Below are 21,099 nucleotides of genomic sequence, written 5' to 3'. Positions count from 1 at the left end.
TTCCTCTCTATATATATATTTTTAATTTTTTTTCTGTCTTATTGCTCTAGCCAAGACTTCAAGCACTATACGAAACCATGCAGATACTTCTCATTTTGTGGTAATTTGTGTAGTCTAACTTGTCATCCTTTTTCAGTGTGGTATTTCTCTTTCAGACGTTCTATTTACTTAGGTGCAATTTACACTTGATCAACTACACAGAGCACCTTTTGGTGTTTAATCTTGGGAATTATTTCCAACCACATGCCCACATGCTTATAAAAGTATTTATAGGGAAGATATGAAGAGACAGAGAGATGAGAGGGATTGGGTTTCATGATGTGAAAGTCACAAAGAATCAGTAAAAAATTTTTAAAGTATTAATAATTTTCTCTCATACTTTTAATGTAAAAGCATTGTTTTTATCTCTTTGAAATCCATTTTGTATAAAGATAATTTACTTTTGTCCCCAACTATTCTAATTATTAGAGGATAAAACAAGTCTCCCCATTATCAGTGTTTCAGATTTTTAAGATGTATTTTATTCTTTTTACATGATTTTTTTTTCTTTAAGATATACTTGAGAAACAACTTAGCCAGCATTGTGGATATTGTGTTAGGTGTTGATTGATGTATTGACTTTTAAAATTACCATTGTGTTGATATGTGCATCTATTTTTTGTGTTCTATGTTGTTACGGAAAAAAAATGCCTGAGTTTGGGATTTCAGTAAGGAAAATGGGTTTATATAATTCAAAGCCTTAGAGTCTAAGAGTTGGAGATTGGGTGGCTGCATCTGCTTGGCTCTGATGTGAGACATCTTGGCTGCAGCACAATATGACAGTGGGTATCAGGGTAGGAGCATGTGCAAGAAGGGGCAATAACACAGTGAGGCAGGAAGCCAGAGGGAGGTAGATTTAAAGCTGTGTTTGGTCTTTCTGTAACAGCTTTTAAGGAAACTAACCCGGGCCTGCAAAAAACAAAACAAAATAAACACTCCCGTTAATCCCTTCTGAGAGCAGCTCCTCAGTAACCTACCAAACTGGCTCCACTTCTCCAAGGTTCCAACACCTCTGAGAGTCACTTGTCGGGGATGAAGCCTTAGAGGGAAAACTCATAATTCATAGCCACAATTTGCACATCTTTGCTACTTTAGTTGTTCTTACCCAGGAGACCTGTGTTCCTTCATTTAGTCCAGTTTTTTCAAATATCACATAAAACTATATCTACATATAACATTTATTTTGTTTATTTTTCAGTACTTTATTGTAATTAAAATCTATCCCTCCCACTTATGCACGCACGCACACAGTTTGGGGTTGGTTATTGGTGAAAAGTATGGAGTTCGACTTTTATTGACTTGTTTTTGGCAATGCATGAGTTCTGTGTGCTTCAGATGTGGCCTTTTCAGTTGCTTATCAATGTGTCTGTGACTTTATATGTTGTCATTTTTTTAATCATGTCCCAGTGACCAGTACTTTTAAACCATATTGCATGATTCTGCCATGACCTTAGCTTCACTGTTTGGGTTTCCATCCTGATCACATTTGCTATTACTCTCTGTATCTCTTGTTAGAGAGTTAGTAAGAAGCCAGATTTAAGACAATCATGGTCCCTACTAATCAACTCACCAGAAAGGCCATTGGGGTTGCCTTGGAAAACTTGCCCCTTTGGAAAGCTCTCAATTAGACATCCTTAGACATCCATGCAATATCTGCCAGAGAAAGAGAGAGAGAGAGAGAGAGAGAGAGAGAGAGAGAGAGAGAGAGAGAGAGAGAGAGAGAGATCATAAGCCCATCACTCACATGTATCTGGTACCCTTTCTCTTTTCTAGGCATTTCCATCTTCTTTAGCTGTAATTACTTCAGGGTCTGTGAATGGTCAACCAATAGGAATGCCAGAGCTTTGTTTCCTTGGAGGGGGAGGGAGGAGAATGGGAAGTCACCTGGGCGCAAAGGGTCACCACTGGGAAGCTCACACACCAGGCTGTTGAGTAGATAAAAGCCATAGACATTACTGGGGCAGCACCACCAAAGTTCATAACCCTGGGCATAGTGTACTCAGGCAGGATTCAAAGTGTTCATGTGTGTCACGGTATAGTCAGGTCTGACATCATGGCATGGTTCATACTACGGTGCTTTGATTTGCTCCCTTGAGTGGGAGAGAAAGGGAAAGAACTGGTGTATAGGGACAGACCATGTGTAGCCACCACCCTGTCACACACCAACCTACATCCTGTGGATGGCGGATGCACGGGCTTGACAAATGCATTATGATTGTGAAGCGCAATAAAAGTGGGAGCAACAACAGTGAAAAGCCCATGATCCAAAGCAACAACCAACACACCCCAATATCTGCAGCACTCTTGCCTAACTCTGCTCTGTGTATGTACCTGTGATCTTTTTCCCTAAGGCTGGCCATGCTTGGAGCTTGCATGCATGAAATAAGTAGTGATTTAGTGGAGTAAAGCCTATGCTAATAAACTAATTCTTAGGGCTGCCATTTTACATTTTCAATGGAAAATTATTAAGCTATGACAGAGAGCAGGGATTTTGAAGCATGGGAAACAGACCTTGGGGCCTATCAGCAGTGATGTGCTGAGTTTTAGCAAGTGCTCCTGGCAGCACTGAAGGTCGCTGGTGTGACCTGACACAAATCCATAGGCAGGAATGATGAGTGAGTGCTTGAGCCTCCCGAGGACCATGAGGTCAACCTCAGTTTATTGTGGAAAATCTGTCACAGCAGATGAACTTGTCAGTGCAGACTTTCTCATGTGACGGTTAAAAAGAAAGGCAAAGAGTGAGGCGCCCTGCACCATTTTCTGGGTAAGAAACCTACGTAGAGAGAACAGAGGCTAAGGAGTACCCTGGGATGCTACTCCTTAGTCAGAGTGCTACTGAGGCTTGCTGGGCCATCATCAGGGTCAATTCTAGGTCTGGTTGCACTTAATTGTTCTATCAATGACATTGAAAGGGGTGCTCACATCACCCTAACAGACTTTCAGCAACTACAACATTGAGAACTGTTTTTAACATTGGCGAGGAATACAGCATAATAAAGATGTTTCCAGAGAGGGAAAGAAGCACAGGCAGGAAATAACAAAATGAGACTCAATTTGACGACAGGCAGAGTAATACGTTGGGGGCACATGAATCTTAAGCACCATAGGATCCTCAGCAGGAGGCTAGGAGGCTGTCTCTGTGAAGAGATAATGGAAAGTGATTTGATGATCTGTTGCAACGTGACACCACAGTGCATCAGCTGCTGTCATTTCTATGCATGAACAGATCAGCCTGGCATCTCCAGGAAGGCAGGCGAGTGTGCCATGCTCTGTAATCAATGTGCCATGCACGTAGCAACTCTGACAATACAGTCCCAGGAACACAGGCACAATTCCCAAAAGAAAGTCAAAAGTGAGGAAATGAAGTACAGCCCTGGGGAGAGAGTCTGCTCTTTCAGTCCAAGAAGTTACGCTTGGCTCAGTGAAGAAGTTACACTGGGGAAAAAAATACCTTCTGGTGCTAAGCGGATTCATGTATTCCTCCACTTAGTGGGTATGTATCTTACCTCACTTTTCTGTTGCTGTATTAAAATGCCTGAGACTGGGTAACTGATAACTAATAGAGCATTATCTAGCCCACGTTTCCAGAGGCCAAGAAGTCAAGAACATGCTGCTGGCACTGTTGAGCCCTGAAGGCTTCCTCCTCCTCAGAGTGAGGCAGAGGGCTCACTTTTTATAACAGAGCCATTCCTGTATATAGCCCAGCTTATTGGCCATGTCCTTAATCCACTGATGTATTTGGGAGGGCCCTGTCTGACCACCTTTCAAAAGTCCCACCTCTCCACATTGCTGTATTGATGACCAAGTTGCCAATGAGGGAACTTTTGGGGGTACCGTCAGATCCTAGCAGCATCAGTCAAGTTGCTTACTAAGCCATTGAAATCTGGGCCCACGTGGGTTGATCCATCTGCAGGAGGGACAGCCCACTGTGAGTGTAGTGGTAGAAATATACACAGGACACCATGGAGATGCACAGAGAGGGGCATCTCTAGCCAAGAGAGAGGGCAGTGCTCAAGCTGACACTGGTGGCTCCTCAGGGGATGTGGATACCCAGGGGTCACAGATTGGATCATGAAAGGGGATGTACAGAGCATTAAGATGTTTCCAATGGATGTTGCAGGCCAGTGTTTGCCTGATAAATTGTGTCGCTAGAGCCCTTGTTAGGGTGTGGATTCTCAAGCATGTGCATTCGAGTCTAGTTTGTGAACTCTGAGATGGATTTGACAAGTCAGTGCTTTCAGCCATGGAATGCTACTGTAGGATACATCCCACAGCTTACAGTGGATCTGCCTGTTGGCTGACTGAAACCTGGGTTGGAGGAAATGAAAGGGGAGAAGTTTGTCTTCTGTAGTTGAAAGGATTGAAACATTTGGCAAAGAAGGAAAAGAGAGATACTAAGATGTCAAGTGAGAAATTTACTAACGAGCTGACTGGGGCTATGAGAGAGATTTTTGGGAAGACTCAGTAGAGGGTGGAGCAGGGCAAGAGGTGATGGTGGGAAGCTTCCTCTCAGGCTATGATACTTTCTGTTACTCCTATGGATATGAAGGTCTTGACCAAACCCATCTGCACTCCCCATGAGGTACTGACTGGTCACCTCTATGTGTGGGACATGGTAATGTGGAACTCATGCCCTGTCTTCCTGTGTTGGAGGCTCAGAGTGTCAGCTGCCTCTCAGCGAGCTCTCCCCTCACCCTCTGCCCCATGTCCATCGGCTGGTTTTCCATTCTCTGCTCTCTGAAGAAAGTCCTTTTCCTCTTTCGATCAGTTTTATCTCTCCCAGCTTTGGCAGTCTCCCCCACATTGTGACTCCTCCAATCTGTTATGTTCCATGACCCCTAGACTTGTTGCCCCTCTAGGGCATTGATCTGGCCAGGTCCATCCCAGGAATTGCAGATTCCATAGTTGGATTGGTTAGCATGGCCTGGGCCACAGTGGGATCCCTAAGCCTTACTGTTTCTTCAGCTGTGTACACTGTGTGTCAGTAATGAAGTCTGAGGGTCCATGGGGCTCTGACTAAGAAAAGGCCCCCCCTTGGTCTTGGTACCCCAGGCCTAGGGTCACCAGCTGAAAGCTGGATAGGCTAGTTGACAGGGCTCACCTTGATGGCCCCGTATGAGTGAGGCATTGTCTTTCACGTTAGCTTCAGATGTGAGGGCTGCAACAGCTTTGGTCCTCATGACGTTTTTCTTGGGGGGCGGGGGAGAGACCTTTGGTGGTTTTTCAGCCAGTTTCTGCAGTCTGTAGGAACAGGAGCATTTAAACATTTTGAGATTTTGAGACAGCCCCCACCCCCACCCCCATGTTTAGAGAGAGCTCCCTTCATCAACAGTGAAATGCTCAGAACAGCAGCAACCTGCAGACTCTTGCAGTTTAACCAGGGTTTTACTATAACCACAAACAGCATAGTTGGATGAGCCAGACTGTTGTGCAATTTGAGGTTGTATAAGTCAGCCTTCGGTGTGGTGTGGAGATGAAGCTAATGGACAGGTGCCCTTAGCGTGAAAGTCTGGTGGCAGAGTGGGCAAGATGGCTCAGTGTGTGAAATGCTTGTCAGGCAGATACGAGGGCCTGCGTTCTGTTCCCAGAATTCACCTGAGGACCACATCCACTGGGATGTTTGTAATTCCAGAGCATCTCTGGGGAGGTGAGAGGTGGACACAGGGGAATCCTGGGTTTATACTCTGGCAAGCAAGAGACCCCCAACAGGACAGAGAGTGGAAGACAGCAACCCAGATCTTCCTCAAACCTTCACATAAGCTCTGAGCATGTATGTGCCCAAATCTGAACATAAGAATGCATCATGGAGAGAAAGAGGGGGGAGGGGAGGGAGGGAGGGAGGGAGGGAGGGAGGGAGGGAGGGAGGTTGGGTGGGCGAGCATGAGTGTGATTTATAAGAAAAAATGTTTGGGGGCAAAGATGAAACCAGAATATAATTTATCATCTGAGCATTTGACCCCAAAATATGAGAGAGGACTTAATAATAAGAGTTGGAATTAATACCACAGGGAACAGATACTTCAGGTTTCAATGGAAGAAGCTAACTAGAGCCCTTCTCTCTGGGGACATGGACCAGATAATTAGGGATGAGATTTACTAAACATTTAGTGTTAGTGCTTAATTAAGCAAGCGTGCACCATGGTGTTTTCAGTGTCAACAGGTCCAGACATTCAGAAGGAACAAGTTGACAGCCAGAGTGTAATTTTAAACAATACTCAGACACATTCTTCACTGGACCAGCCACCAGTTTTGAAGGTGGGGGGGGGGGCAAAGTCAAAAGATAAAGGACTTAAACTCCCAAACATATAGGAAGCATTCATTTATGAAGCTGTCCTTGGGACCTTGCCCAAAGAGGCAGGCAAGAGGTAGATAGCTAACCTCCTGCTGACCTTGGACCACAGCCTCCTAATCCAGGGGAGGGGCATAAGAAGAGAGGATGCAAAGGCGGTACTATATAGTAGGTGTTCTTGTCACAGAAGGAAGGCAGGGGCAAGGATACAGTTCTGGGATGCAGATGAGAGGTCACTTTAGGGGGCTGTAAGGTCCTGCTTGGGTCAGTTGGGTTTCAACAGAAATGATGGGCTCTGACATGTCCAAACTGAAGGCAGCTGAGGCCTAAACAAGAGGAAGAGAAACTCAAAGAATCAGGGGGCACTCAGGCTGACTGTGAGGGCAGATGAGGGGCATGGATGGTGATGAGAGAGAAGGTGGAGAGGTGACAGGCTGGAGAGGTGGCCTGTCCAGGGATTTTAGCACCCTTCCAGGTCTGTCTTCGGTGTCTCTCACCTGTGACTCAGTGCATGGACACAAAAGAGCTTCCAAGACATAGTTTACATGTAAAAGGTGACTGAGTGAGTGAAACTCTTAGATAAACTTCCCAGTTGAGATGGACAGAAAGATGGATGGTGAATGACGCTGAGTGAGTAATGAAGTCCTGAGCTTCCATGCTCCCTGGCCGCAGAACGCTGACCTTTGTGAGTGCTCCCTGACCACAGAACGCTGAGCCTTGTGTTCTGTAGCTGGCTCCCTTGAGGAATGTGGACTTCCTTTGCAACTGCCAGGCACCCTGGGAAGTTTATCTCTTTTTTTAATCCTTTGCTTTGCTTTCTTTGTTTTCTAAAGTTTTCCTTAGCCTGAGTGCAAGAAGCAAGAGTGGCTTAAGCTGAACAAAGCCTGAGCTTCAGTATTTATTTGCCCTGGGCAGGTCACTGAGGGGGCATTTATGACATACATGGCTCTGTCTCAGCCTCAAGAGAGGTTGCCTTTGCCCCTCTTGAGAGGCAAGAGGGAAAGGAAGTGACAGGCAAGGCCCAGAGCAGAAACTGAGGTCTGTGTGTATATGGCTCCTCCCCGAACTTGTGGATGTATACATATACATATACATATACATATACATATACAGATACATATACAGATACATATACATATATATACACACATACATACACACATATATACATACATACACATACACACACACACACACACACACACACACACACACACACATACACACACACAAAGTGGGAACGCAGCTATGTCTTATCTTTTTCCCCTTGGGAGTTATCTGGCCCTTGAATGTAGATGGATAGTGAGCCTACTAGCTTTAAATTAGGAGCACAGGGGTTATTAACTACTTATTAGTTTGTTTTCTAATCACCTTACACATATTTTTCTTACCTGGATCTGGGCAGTATGGAGCCTGAGGAAATAAAGGCAGAGTGGTGTCTGTTCTGCCGGGTACAAATCAGCAAAGCCTCACATGCCAGAGAGCAAGGCTTAGACTTCCTCTCTTCTTGACAGAAGCTAAGAATAATCCTCTGCTTAAGGAATCCTGCTTCCCTCCTGTGGAAAGGCTGTAAAATAGACCCTGTGTAGTGCAAGTCCAGGGCTAGCCCGTGCAAGAGCAGTGAGCTCTGTGGCTGCTGCGTCTCTGTGGCTTCTGAGGCTTCAGAGAAGAAAGGGGCCTTGAGTGGAATGCGGCTCTTGTCCCTGGCCTCTTCCAAAGCTTCCGATATGTAACCTTATCATGGTCCCGCTTCCAGTTCCTTCTGAGTAGCCTGCTTCCCTAGTATGTCCCACCATGTCGTGCCAGACCATACTATACAATACCACACCACAGACTGACTAATTGATCCACCTGTTCCTCTTGTTTTCTGCTGAGACACAGTCTCGTTACATTGACTAGCCTTGCTTCTACCTCCTCCTGCTCCAGCCAAGGAATACTGGCATATACTTCCAGAACCACGTCACTCCTGTGAAATAAACATACCGTGACCTATGGACTAAGGAGAATTCTAGAAAGATAAAGATGTAGATAATACAAGGGACACACATGCCCAGAACACACTCTGTAGGTAGAGTGATGTGTTCTAAGGCAGCACAGTTGGCACAGAGTGAGAGCCTGCGATTGCTGCATAGTCCCGGAGGAAGACTTCTCTGATGCAAGTTGCCTCAAGAGTCCAAGTCTGAAGGTCGTTCCGAATGTCATCCCCTCGGAGACTGTGGACCGCCATCCACCTAGCAGAGCAGCTCTTGCTGTCTTAGCCAGAGAAGCTGTTATTGCCACAGGAGACCCCCAATACCCAGCCTGTTGTGTTTTCTCATAAAAGGAGAGATGGTGAGGGTCACTAGACCCTTGTCTGAGGTTCTGATCACCTCATCGCATTCTTGATTCCTAGCTGTTACGTAATTCCACCCCAACTGCAAGTGGTCTTGGGAGGAGTGAGTATTAAAGAAGCAGAGAGTTAACTGAATAAACTCCACTTATAAAGCCATGGGGGGAGTTGTCATCCATGCTGGGGTGAGACTTTTCTGTGTTGTGACTAGTTGATGCCATCCATGATCTTATGAGTAACTCCAGTGAGTTCCCTGGTTTGCTAAGATAAGCTTGGGTAGAGTTGCTCCTCGGTGCCCTATTTGGGGATAGTAAACCTATGCTCATGTCCCCCAGGGAAAGTTCACCCACGTAGATGTACCCATCCTTGAAGATGCCCATGCAGCTCTCCTGGATCTGTCTTTGGTGCTGTTCCGTGTCTACTTCCTGTGGCGACATGAGCTCCCTGAGTTTCCGAATCCTTGGGAACACACTGTTGTGACAGGTCACTCACAGTGCTGTCACTCGTGCTTTCCCTTGTCTGAACTCAGGAGGTGTTGTCTAGATTAATCTTCCTGAGTGCTAAATCCTGCCCAGGGGTGGACAGGAGGCCAAAGCCCAGGGCTCCAATGACCTACAGGGCTCTTCCGTGTGGAGTGCTGGGACCTGGAGCCTCTGGCCCTTCTGAGCGGCACCCCTTCTTCAAACAAATCTTTCCTCCCCTCACTCACCCCTGCCAAAGAGCCTTTGTTTTGACAAGGACCAGCTGGTCGTCCTGCATGTTAAGTGTTTCCCGTATGGGCCTATCAGAGACTAGGTAGCTTCTGCTGAGGTCAACATGCACCAAATCCACATTAATGCTTTAGCCAGCTTGGCCAAGCAACAGAGACAGAAAGGCTGAGGTGGCTCTCCCCAACCCAGAGGCAACCTTTCTTATGCCCTTGGTCCTTGGATGTAACCTATACCTGTCTCCAAAGCATCTCTAATAGTTGAATTCTTTGTTAAAGAGATTGAGGGCACGGGTGAACAGAGTGGGGAGACAATTTCTGGACAAATGGATCCTTTAAAAATGTGTGGCCATCTGTAATATGGGTGGCTATGACCAATCAGTCAGTCAGTTTAGATAGATGGTTGAAGGACTGGGAAAGTGCTGGAAGTCTCTCAGTGCACCGAGAGCATTAGCACAGGGTCTCCATGTGAACCTAGTCACAGCTGTGAACCGCACCCTTTCCAGGGACATATCCGGGGCCTTCTTTTCAAGTTAGGCGTCAAGGCCCTTGATGCTCCTGTCTAAGGACAAGTTCCCTATGGCCCCTGCAAGGATGTGCCTGAGATTCTTTCTTTGCACCCTACTTCCTGCCCCTTCTAGACTTAATTGGTTTGTCGGAGTCCTCTGGGCTACAAGCTGCTTTTTTTTGATCCCAAGGCTTCTTTCAGCCAGTAGCCCCCAGAGAGGCGGCAGTGTGGTGACTCTCACAACTTCCTAGATGACTTCCTGTTCTGTTCTCCTGGCAAGGGTCTAGAATAGCTGGCAGCCACATTGTCTGGGCCACTGCCTCCTTGAGAAGACACACGGAGTCTGTCTACTGCTGCCAGGCTCAAAGCAACAACAAAGCAGCCAGCAGTCAGGGATTGACTCCGGTAGGAGTGATATTTATTACTCTCCCCCACTGTGATCTTTGGAGCAACTGACACATAGGCACAGAGGTCAAAGCCCCTCTCTATAGCTGGCGCAGCTGCACCGCGAAATCCTTCTGTCTTTCTGTTCAGTAATCCTCTCCCTCTCCCTCCCTGCAGGCCTGTAGAGGAACTAGAGACCCTAAATTTTGTAGCCAGTGGAAGGTTGGGTCCTACACCTGACTTTCCTGGACGCAGGCAAGATGGAAGAGAAGACAGTGCATCAATAATTACAGTGTGAGGAGGGCAGTAGTTGCTCCTCCTGTGAGGAGTCCTTCCCGAGGCATGCATAGCCTCTGCTCCACCTAGCAGCCCCGGCCTCTAGCTACAGAACAACCCACCAGTGGCTGGCAGGTTCCAGAAATTGCAGGAGTTTGGACATGAGGCCTGTTTGCTGTCCTTCCCCTATTGTCTGACTATACAGCTGGTTTATAAGGGGAGGAGACCAGTAGCCAAAGTACACAGACTTGTTGGCTTCACTTAAAGAGCCTGCAGTCTCCTGATAGCTAGCTAGTTGAAGTGAAAAATTTTTTTTAGGGGGAAAGGGGCATTTTATTTCAGAATGTCTTGGGCCAATGTGAATAATCTGGTTGGAAAATGTGTCACATTTTCTTTTGGTCCCTGTGTTTTGTGGTGGTAGGAATTAAACCCAGGGCTTCACACATAACTGAGAGGCACTTGACCACTGATCGAGCTATAGCCAGCCTCCAGCAAACGGCTTTCAAGAAAGTATTCCTATTCTCTTCCAGCCCATCCGCCCTGGAGAGGCCTCTTTCACTGTGTGCCTACAGGACAGATTGGCCAAAGTCAGTTTGTATCGGCCTTGTGCATGTGCCACAGAGGGAGGGACGTCTGTGCAGGGAACAGAGCCACGGCTGCTCCACTACAAAGGCCTTGCTGTGGACAGGCGGTATCAGACAGCCGGCTTTCCTTACAGTCTGTGTTCTCAGACACATAGCTGGACGTTGTGTCAAATTCCCTTGAGATAGCACAGGCTTAGCGGCTGAAATAAGATAGTGACAACAGAACTTTGAGGGAAATTCCTGAAGCCCTGGCAGGGTCTCTGTGCAACATTTCTTGTAGGAGCAGATAAGTATTGCTGACCTTCAGATACCAAACAAAATGGCTGCTCTTTCCCATAAAATTGCCTGGGGTGGGAAGGCAGGTGAGAGCCTCCATAGCTTAGAAATGCCCATCTTTGAGATTTCTTAGGCTGTGTCTCTGTGTTGTGCTAAGAGGAATTGGCTACCTGCCGACATGCATGAGGCAGAGGGACCTGAACTTGGATTAAATCTGAACCCAAGGTTCTTTCCCCGGAAGCTGCATGGAAGCGCTCTAAGGGTGCCTGCTTTGGCTAAGGGGGATGACCACCTATTCCAGGCAAAGGGCTCATGACAGGAATGGAGAGCCCTTTTGTTTTGGCCAGTTGGAACAACTGGCCCATGGAAAGGACTCTGAGGCAAAGAATCCTTCTAGGCATTGGGATCCTAGCAGTCAATAAAATCACAACTGTGCCCTTAAGGGGCAGGCTGCCTGTGAGTAGAGATGCTCATGGCATCTCCCACACTGTTGGAAGCACGCCATATATTCGAACCCATGTGACCCTCGCTGGTCCTGTCACTGGTACATGTCACCCCGTTTTATAAGCTAAGCCATCAGCCACTTCAGTGCGTTGCCTGGGTCCCCACACCCAGCAAGTGGCAGTTGAGCACTTTAAGCTAGTGTGTATAGGCTCACGACACCCTTTAGTTCCTTTTTAAAAAATTGTGTGCATGTGTCAATGACATTTGTACTTGTTAGTGTAAGTGTGTGCATGCATGTGAAGGACTGGCCGGTGTTGGATGTCCTTTGATGGCTTTCCACCTTTAGGTTTTGAAGCAGTCTGTCACTGTACCCTTTAATTCAGCCAGTCTAGCTGGCTAATAAGCTTCAGAGTCCCCCAAGTCTCCATCCTCCTGCTCCCATCTCTTGAGTTTACAAGCATGCTTTGCTATGCCCAGACATTTTCCCCATTCACTTTTAAATTATTTTTTGATAATTTCATAAGTGATTATAATGGTTTGATCAAACCAACCTCCCCATTTCCTCCTCTCCAACTTCTACTGTATGTCCCAACCACTGCTTCCCCATGCCAACTTGGTGTAGTCTTTTTTAACCGAGTCTCTAGTGTGGCTTAGATGTCCAGGGATGTAGATCCATCTACTGCAGCAAGGGTAGCCTCTCAAGGGCCACTTCCTTGAAGAAAACTGACTCTTCCTCCCACCAATCGGCAGTAGCCTCTCACACAGGGGCGGGACATTGTGAGACCCGCCCCCATCGTTGTCTGGCTTGATCCTGTGTAAGTCTTGTGCATGCACTCACAGCCACTGTGAATTATTGTGTGCAACGGCCCTGTCTTGTCTTCATTTTTTTCCCTGCAGGTATCTATTTTCTTTTTTATAGGAATCCCTGAGCCTTTGGTGGGGGTGTGTCATGGATGTCCCATTGAGAGCTGAGCACTACATGATCTCTTATTCTCTGTGTGTGACCAGTTGTGGATCTTCATACTAACCACTGTGTACTGCTCAAAGAAGCTCTAATCTCTGTGTTCAAAGAGAACAGTTTCGCCAAGGGCAGTTCATGACTATTTCCAGTTAGCAGAGAAATAGTGCTAAGTCCTTCGGCTCTGATGTAGGCACTGGAGATCCAAACTCCGATCCCATGCTTGCATGGCAGGTACTATATTAATCTGCTGCCTTCCACAGCTCCTACCTCATATTTTGCATGTGACTCACTAGGCTCTCAGTTACTCTGGGGCCATAGACCTGGGATAGGGACTGCGGTTCTGCACGTGTGACAACTTCCTGAGTGATGCTGCTGCAGCTGACTCCTGGACTACAGTGGAGTAGTAGTCTCTGGACCGTGATGGTCCAGAAGCTTTCACCTCCTGAAGCTAAGCTACTCAGAGGGTCTTTTACATCCATTCTGTGCTGCCTGCATCAGGATTTTGTGGTATCATCCTTTCCCATGCTCAGTAAACTGAAGAGTGGGGTTGTGGAAACTATTTAGGGTAGTTGGGAAAATGGATGGACAGTTTTAGGGGACGAAGCACATCAGGATGCTTTGGACCTTGAGCCTCAAGCTCAAGTCTCCTCCTATGCATTCCTCTTTATGGCTTCTTCCTCCACTCCAATCTGCTCCGCACCTTTCCAACATGGCCACCTGGCTTAAAATGCACCAGCCCCTTTAGACCCCACCACAGCCCACAATAACCACATTATTATTATTATTATATTAAGTTCTGGAATCTTGGTTGCTCTTGGTAGAGTACAGGAGTTCTGGATTAAGACAAATTGAGCAAGAAGGTTAAGTTTGGATAATATATTTACATATACACATACTCAAGACCATGCCGGCAATGAAAGCTCATTCTTGGAGGGTCAAACTGCTTTCTATCACACACACACACACACACAAACACACACACACACACACACACACACCCCTTGCCAACTTCCAGGAATATGTCAAGTGAAGATGACAGGAGTTTTCTTTAGGAGGGGGAAAAGAAATCTATAAATATTTGCCTTCTGAATAGCATCTTCATGTGTTCCTAAATTGCACATTTACTTTTAATTTTATATATGAGAGTATTTTGCCTGTAAGTTGTCTGTGTACCATGTGCATGGCTGATTCCCACAGAAGAGGGTTTTAGATCCCCTGACACTGGAGTCACAGAACATTGTGCACCTCTACATGGGTGCTGGAAGTTGAGCCAGGTTCCTCTGGAAGAGCAGCCAGGGCCTTAACCACTGACCCACTTCTTCAGCCACATGCCCAGTTATCTATGGGCTCATATACTTCAGGTCTTATACTTGTTCCTAGGCTGGGAGATTACAGAAAGGAGCAGTGAAGGAGACACACAAGCCTTCCGGAAGTTAATCCAAAACCGCTTGCCTTCCAGAAGTTCATCTGGAGCTGCCCTAGTGCAGCGATAGAGAAAGTGACAGCCAGGATGTTTTGAAGGCAAATGAGTTTGGTACGAGCACGGCATGAAAACTGTGAGGACCGTAACAAACAGTCCAAGCTTCCTGCTACAGAGCCCTGAAGGGCCAAACCCAAGGCAAGAAACAGACCGGACTCTAAAAAGTCAGTTCCTAAGCAGTTCAAACCCTGAGAGGATTAAAGTGAACGTCAGTCTCCTCCCCCTCGCTCTCAGGAAATGGAAGACCTTTCTAGAGACGTTGTGATGCTTCTAACAGGGTCTGATATTCACTTTGGAAAAGTTCTCAGGCATGCTGAGACAACTTCAAATCAAAACCAGATGGGAGAAACGGGTCACATTGTTATGGAAGTTGTCGGGCGTGGCTGTTGCAGTTTGTCATTAACCTGGTTAGGAAATTACGTTAGAAGCTGGAGGATCCATTGGAGAACTGGGACATCTGAAGAAGAATTAGACAGATAACCCTGAGCTGAAAGAGGCCATATATGAAAAGAAAAACCTAATAAAGAGGCTTTTCAGCAGGTTAGACACACGTGAAGAGAAGATTAGCTATCCAACAAAGGCAGCAAAAAACAAAAGCAAAGAAAATTAAGTGAAATCTATGACAACAATAATTCTGGAAGTGCAATAAAATGAAATGAGCATCAGGCCATCTCTACGTTCTGCCCACCTTTCCAAAATCCAAGTCCTTGGCTTCTCTTGCCTAGAGCTCTTCAGCCACAGATCATGTGTGACAACTTAAATTGCTGAAATTTAATTCAATTGTATTTTTGTTTGCGTTTTTGAGACAGGGTTTCTTTGTGTAGCCCTAACTGTCCTAGAAGTAGCTGTGTAGACCAGGCTGACCAGGAACTCACAGAGATCTGCCTCACTCTGCTTCTCAAGTGCTGAGATTAAAGGTGTGATGTCTTGGTCAGTCAGTCAACATTTTAAATGCTCAGTAGCCACATGTGACCAATAGCTGCCCAACTGGACGACACTCCCATGGAACATTTCTGTCCACATGGAAAGTTTTGTCGAATGACCAGCTCAGTACCTGATATTGTATGTGTTTTCTTGTTGTTGTTGTATCTGTTGAGTTCCCTAGTGTGATGTTCAGGGTGTCACATATTATAATTCAACTCTACTGAAAGCAGAGCAAGTAAATCCAGTGACCAATCACCAAATAAAAGAAAAAATAATCTCAAGAGTAGGAGCGGCTGTCTTTGGGAGTGCCTTGCATTTAGAGTGGTCTCTGTGGCGTGACTGTAGGTGCTTCTGTCTGGAATAATTTCCAGCACTGCACCACGGAAGGTGGTAAAAATCACCAAGGAAGTGGGTGTTTGAAAGTATGTGGGGGCAGGTAGGGCTCTCTGTACTTTGGTTTTTCCACTTACTGGCTTCTAAGACACATAGCGCAAACCTTTAGCCTCCATTCAAGTATGAGTCTTGGTGTGGAGTTATCAACAGCGGGTGCTTTTGCCCCATAAGGGACATTTTCTGGTTTCAGGAGACAATTTTGTTAGCCTCAGATGTGGGAATGCCACTAGGATCTTGAGGATGGAGATAATGCCTGTCCTTGGTGAGAGCCATTGTGTTTCTCCTTGGTATCTGAGTTGAGATGACTTAAGATAGCTTTGGTTATTTTGTTTGTTTGTTTTGTTTTTTGTTTTTTTGTTTTTTCCTATGGACATTATAAAGTTAAGTGACATCAGTAGCATATGGCACCATTTGGGGTTACAGTGTGGGCCGGGGGTATAAGCTGCCGTGTGTCACCCTGCCCTGTCTCTTTCTGCTTACAGTGATCTCCCTCAAAGTTGATGAAGATTCCTTTGAGAAAAAGAAAGTGACCTGGACATTTTTTGAAGGTAAGCCTGGCATCTTGATGCAGCAGCCTCCTTTCTAGACAGTAACAAAGGAATAGGAAAAAAAAAAAAGATTTGCGTTGCCTGGTATTTTCCTAGCATCAGGTTATAAGTTCCTGGACTGATCTTGTGGGAGTGAAATGGGAGTTGCTGGCGGTCTTGTCTAGAGTGGACAAAGCAGTGGTGAAGCCCTTATTCTGACCAATTCTATTTGTTTCCTTGTTTTACTTCCCCTGTACCTCTCCTAGATGATGCCAAGGAGGGCATGGGAAATTAAAGAATGCATCCACAAAAGCTGCCCTTAATTTTTGGTTGCTTCAGAAGTTTGGGGTTCTAAAGATTTTGAAAGCTATAAGCAACTGGTTTTCCTCCTGTGTTAAAACCACTCAGGGAGCTTTAAAAACAGGAGTGCTTGGCCCTCCCCAGAGATACTAACTTAGCGCGGAACCCTATGAATACCTCCGTATTTGATTCCAGCCTGCAGCAGGCTAGGAGCCACAGCCCGAGAGACAGTTCCCAGCGGCGGCCCCTCCCTGGAGCTTGTTATGAATGCAAACTGAACCCTTAGGTGGTGCCTTTCGCTTCTGAAAGGATGCAGCATTCAGTCTTGGCACACTCTGTAGCATGATTTCTAAGACACTTGTATAACGCAAGCCTCTGGCCGCCATTCAAGTATGAGTCTTGGTGTGGAGTTATCAACAGTGGGTGCTTTTGCCCTGTAGGGGACATTTTCTGGTTTCAGGAGACAGTTTTGGTTGCCTCAGATGTGGGAACTTGAGGATGGAGACAATGCACAAGACAATCCACATATCCACAGATTCTGCCCCCAGATACCAAGAGTTAGGAGGTTACAGGTCTCTGCCTCATAGAAAGACCAGTAGAGAGATGGCCATCACAAAGTAACTGAAGATTATGACCATAAGCAGTGACATCATGCTCTCTCAAGCTCTCAGGCAGAGCCTTTGGACAGGGGACAGTGGTTAATGTCACTGGGGGCAGGACCTTTGGGAGGATTCCATCTTGGGAAGCATTGCATTGATTGATGTGGAGGGAGTTGGTCAAAGGATCTAGGAAGAGGTCTGTGCCCTGCCCCCTACCCGCTGTAGGTCAGCAAGAGAGTATGCAGAACCATGGGCGGCAATTGTCCTTATAGGGAAAGCTCAGGGATTCAAAGCTCCCCTTTCCAGTAGCCTGTTAGAAAGACAACCATGTCGCTTTGAAAATTTTGGCTCTAATTTTCCATGGTTGGTGAGCCACTCATGTCCACATAACCACTCAGTTTGCCAGGACTTATTGTTTAATGTTATAGTTGTAAGTTTTTTCCCTCCCTTTCTCAGATCACATTTTTTTTCCCAATAGTGAATCTTCAAAATTTCCTTCTACATTTCATAATTCCCTTTTTAAAAATCTGATAACTTTCTCCTAGCAAAGCAGGCCTAGTCTCTCTCCCACAGAGTGTGTGTGTGTGTGTGTGTGTGTGTGTGTGTGTGTGTGTGTGTGTGTGTGTCGAGGTGGGATAGAAAGCAGGGTTTTCTCTTCTCATTGCACTGGAGTAAAACTAAGGCAATCTGGCTGAGCCTTACCCTCTGTCTTCGGAACTGTCATAAGCATGGCGCTAGGATCGGGTGGCACACTGGAAATGGCTGCAGGATTCACCAAGGGAGGTCATTAAAGCATCTGCCTGAGGGAATCGCGCGTACTCAGGGGTGTGAGGTGGCTTTGATGGGGATGACCTAAGGACTACATTTTAAGACTGCAATGCTACAAGAGAAAAGACCTCATGCATTTCAAAGGACTGTAGCACCAGTCTGGACACACTCCGCAGCTTGTATAACGCCAAAGGCACAGACTATAAGCTTAGCTCTCAATTTAACTGTGAGTACAATCTGTGGCCCAGCATGGACTTTCTTCTCAATGGAGTCAGTAAAATCCTATCAAAGACCAGAAGCTGACATTCTCATCATTCATCATGCATACCCCAGGACAGTTGTTTCCATGTTTTTCTTTTTTCCTGCTGGAGGTGGTGGTGGTGATCATGGCACTGGCAATATCTGCAGCCACCGCTGCTGCTACCGCCGCTGGCCGCCACCGCAGCAATGTCCCTGTGTTCTGCTTTTTAAACCCGCCACAGCTTTAGCAAGGTCAAGGGTGTAGTTGAAACTCTCTGGCACAGGATCTCAGGCCTTTCCCCCCTTTGTTCCTGATTGGAAGAGCTTCACTGTGGGCTGTGGACAGATATCCATCCTCCTGGGGCTTAGCTAGGTCTGGCGGTGTGCCTGCCCAACAAAACAAGCATTGATTGTCAGGACTCTTGATGAGCTATTGGAGCGAGTTAAAATCCCTCGGGGCTATCACTCAGATAGTTTGCCCTGAGCAAGATGGTATTACAGGCTGCATTAAAAAAAAATAGTGGAAGTACACAGAGTTTTATTGCCGGAACAGCTATTCCCTAGGCTCTTGCCTTTGAACTGGAAATGTAAAATACTGACCCTGGCTTTCTTGACTGCTCTTGTGGCAGGAGGGGTCGGGTGGGGGGCACTTGGTTGTGCTAAGGAATGCTGGGTCACACAGTTTTACAGCAGCACTGAATACTCTGCTGGTTGCCAGGCAACAGGTGCTTTTTGTCCTGCCTGGCTCAGTTGGCAGTCTAGGAGGATGGGCAGGAGCTGGCTCAGTAACATTGTCACCCTGTGTTGGCCTCCCTGTGGTGTGCGCAGCCACTGCAGCCTGCTGGCCCCACCATCTGTTTTGGGAAGACCCTTTTGTTTTGTTTTGCTTTGCAGCTTGTCTAAAAGTGGCAGTGGTGTCTTTAGCAGCTCAGTGGCAAAAGACAAAAATCACAAACAGGTTTAAGGATGGCTGCATGATATTTGCTATTGTTGAATGTGTAGGTATAGATAATATTTTGTTATTTATATATTCACTTATTTTGCATTTGTTCATTCATTTTATTATTTATTTGGACAGAATTAAGCCCAGTGCCTGACACAGTCTGTGCTTATACGTTGCCACAGAGCTAAACCCTCAGTCCTGTGTGGCTATTCATTTATTTTGATACTAGCTCGTGAACGCTATGAGCTCGCTGCCAGCAAGCTACAAGCTCCAGCAACCCTCCCATGTGATATTCACAAATTGGTTTTCGAAGTTTTGTTGACTTTGGGCCTAAAGGGTTAGTTTTACTCTTCAAACAGTGTTATTTGGTCAGGCTCTCGTTTTGAAATTTTTTGAGGCATCTTTTATAGATAGATCAAGGGAGAAGAGAGGATGACATCAGGCCAGAACTCAAGCCTGAGAACAGTCTCTAGAGCACAGGGCAACTTGCCTGAGCTGTCACTGTGAAAATGTGATCCTAGTCTTGTGATTTGGGGACCCTCCCTGGCTTTGGGCTAACCTTTGTTTACAGAGAAAACTAGGGTCAGTGGCAGGGCCACTGTTTTGAACAGCTTTGCCCCTTTTTTATGTAGTAAAAATAAAATGCTTGGCACAGTAGACAAAGTGAGGACTTCTCAGGGTTGACTGCTGCCTGAGGGAGGGGATGCGCATGTGTTGTTTTTCCTCTTCCTGCAAAGAGACACATTTTAAGGCTCCTATAGCTCCAAGAGCTGACCAGAGACCATCCACTGGTACCCACGCATGAAGATCCACATGTGGGTGGGTGGTGCCCACTGATGGGTATCCATCACCCCCAGGGCTTCTATGCTTGGCAGAGCAGCAGAGCATTACAAAGCAGCCAGAGGTCTTACGATTCTGCAGCCACAGCTGCCTGTAGAGAGCCAGCTCCCTCTTGCCGCGTCTAGGATTGGACCTTGAATTCTTTGCCTCCTTCCAGGGCAGAGCAGTTCCCAGATGTGTGTGGTGTGTTACAGGGACCTCTGACAAGATTAACAAATCTCAGAGCTCCCCTGCAGCCCTGTTCCTCCCTGGTCCCAATCTAAAAAGTGTAGAGAGAATAAACGGACAGGTGGGTGAGGATACTTTTATCTTGGGGCATAGAGACTTTAGTAAGACAGCATTTTCTTCCTATCCAAGAAGGAAACAGAAGCCAAATTACCCTGACTTTTTATCGGGACTGACATCTGAATCCCTAAGAGACTGCTTTGTCTCCATCTGCCCCAATTCTGTGTGGCCTAGCAAGGCAATTGGGCTATTTACCACTTTTTTTTTCATGCCAGCCAAGTTCCTGGAATAATTTTCTCAATAATGAATAAATCGGGACTGGCTATGGGAGTCACAGGATTTAGACTGTCCTGTATCCTGGAATCCTGTCCTCAGTCTGGGTCTGTGACCTCAGTCGATCATGACTTGCTTCTTTCAGAATCCACGAGTCCCATTGTTGAGTTCTGCATTGTTGAAATGGAGGTGTAAGTGTGAACTCTCTAGCCAATTCCACTCTACCAGACTATAAAGCCTCAGACAAGATCACGTGTGTCCCTGTGAACAAGCAGTGGACTTTACTACCGGGAAAAAGCCAACCAGAGCTCCTCACATCCTGTGACTTTCCGTCCATTGTAATCTGGCTTCCACTAGGCCATTCCAAGTACATGGGTAGGAAGACCACATGGTTGCTTATGAACAGCATTTGAGGCATTAAGCACTTCCCATAGTGCTCTTGCATTTAGAATTCTCCCTCTAGCTCCCCTCTGCTCCAGGATCCCCCTGGGAGACCCTACCTTCAGCCTACCCATATGTGACAAAAAAATAAATAAATTTACCAAGTCAATTTATAGAAGAAAGCAGTTAATTTGGGGGCTTATGTTTCTGGAGGTCTTGAGCCCATGACCATCATGGTGGGATGTATGGCAGCAGGCCGGCAGGCATGGCATTGGAGCCGTAGCTGAGAGCTCACATCTTGATCCATGAGAGCAAAGCAGAGAGAGAGAGTTAACTGGGATTGAGATGAGCTTCTGAAGCTTCAAAGCTCACACCCCAGTGCTGCACTTCCTTTAATAAAGCCACACCTC

The 21,099-nt window shown here is 46.4% G+C and overlaps 1 protein-coding gene across 1 annotated transcript in view; it reads left to right on the top strand.

The window, feature by feature from the left end:
• Positions 1–21,099, top strand: part of VSTM4 (V-set and transmembrane domain containing 4) — a 78,552-nt gene that overhangs the window by 11,641 nt on the left and 45,812 nt on the right. Inside the window, exon 3 of the mRNA XM_084794475.1 lies at positions 16,076–16,141. Within this exon, the coding sequence (XP_084650601.1) occupies positions 16,076–16,141 (66 nt within the window). The remainder of the gene's footprint in view (positions 1–16,075; positions 16,142–21,099) is intronic.

The sequence above is a fragment of the Acomys minous genome, assembly GCF_964271855.1.
Source record: "Acomys minous genome assembly, chromosome: 9".
NCBI lineage: Eukaryota > Metazoa > Chordata > Mammalia > Rodentia > Muridae > Acomys > Acomys minous.
The sequence above is the reverse complement of the archived record's forward strand: the minus strand, read 5'-3'. Positions and strand labels throughout refer to the sequence as shown.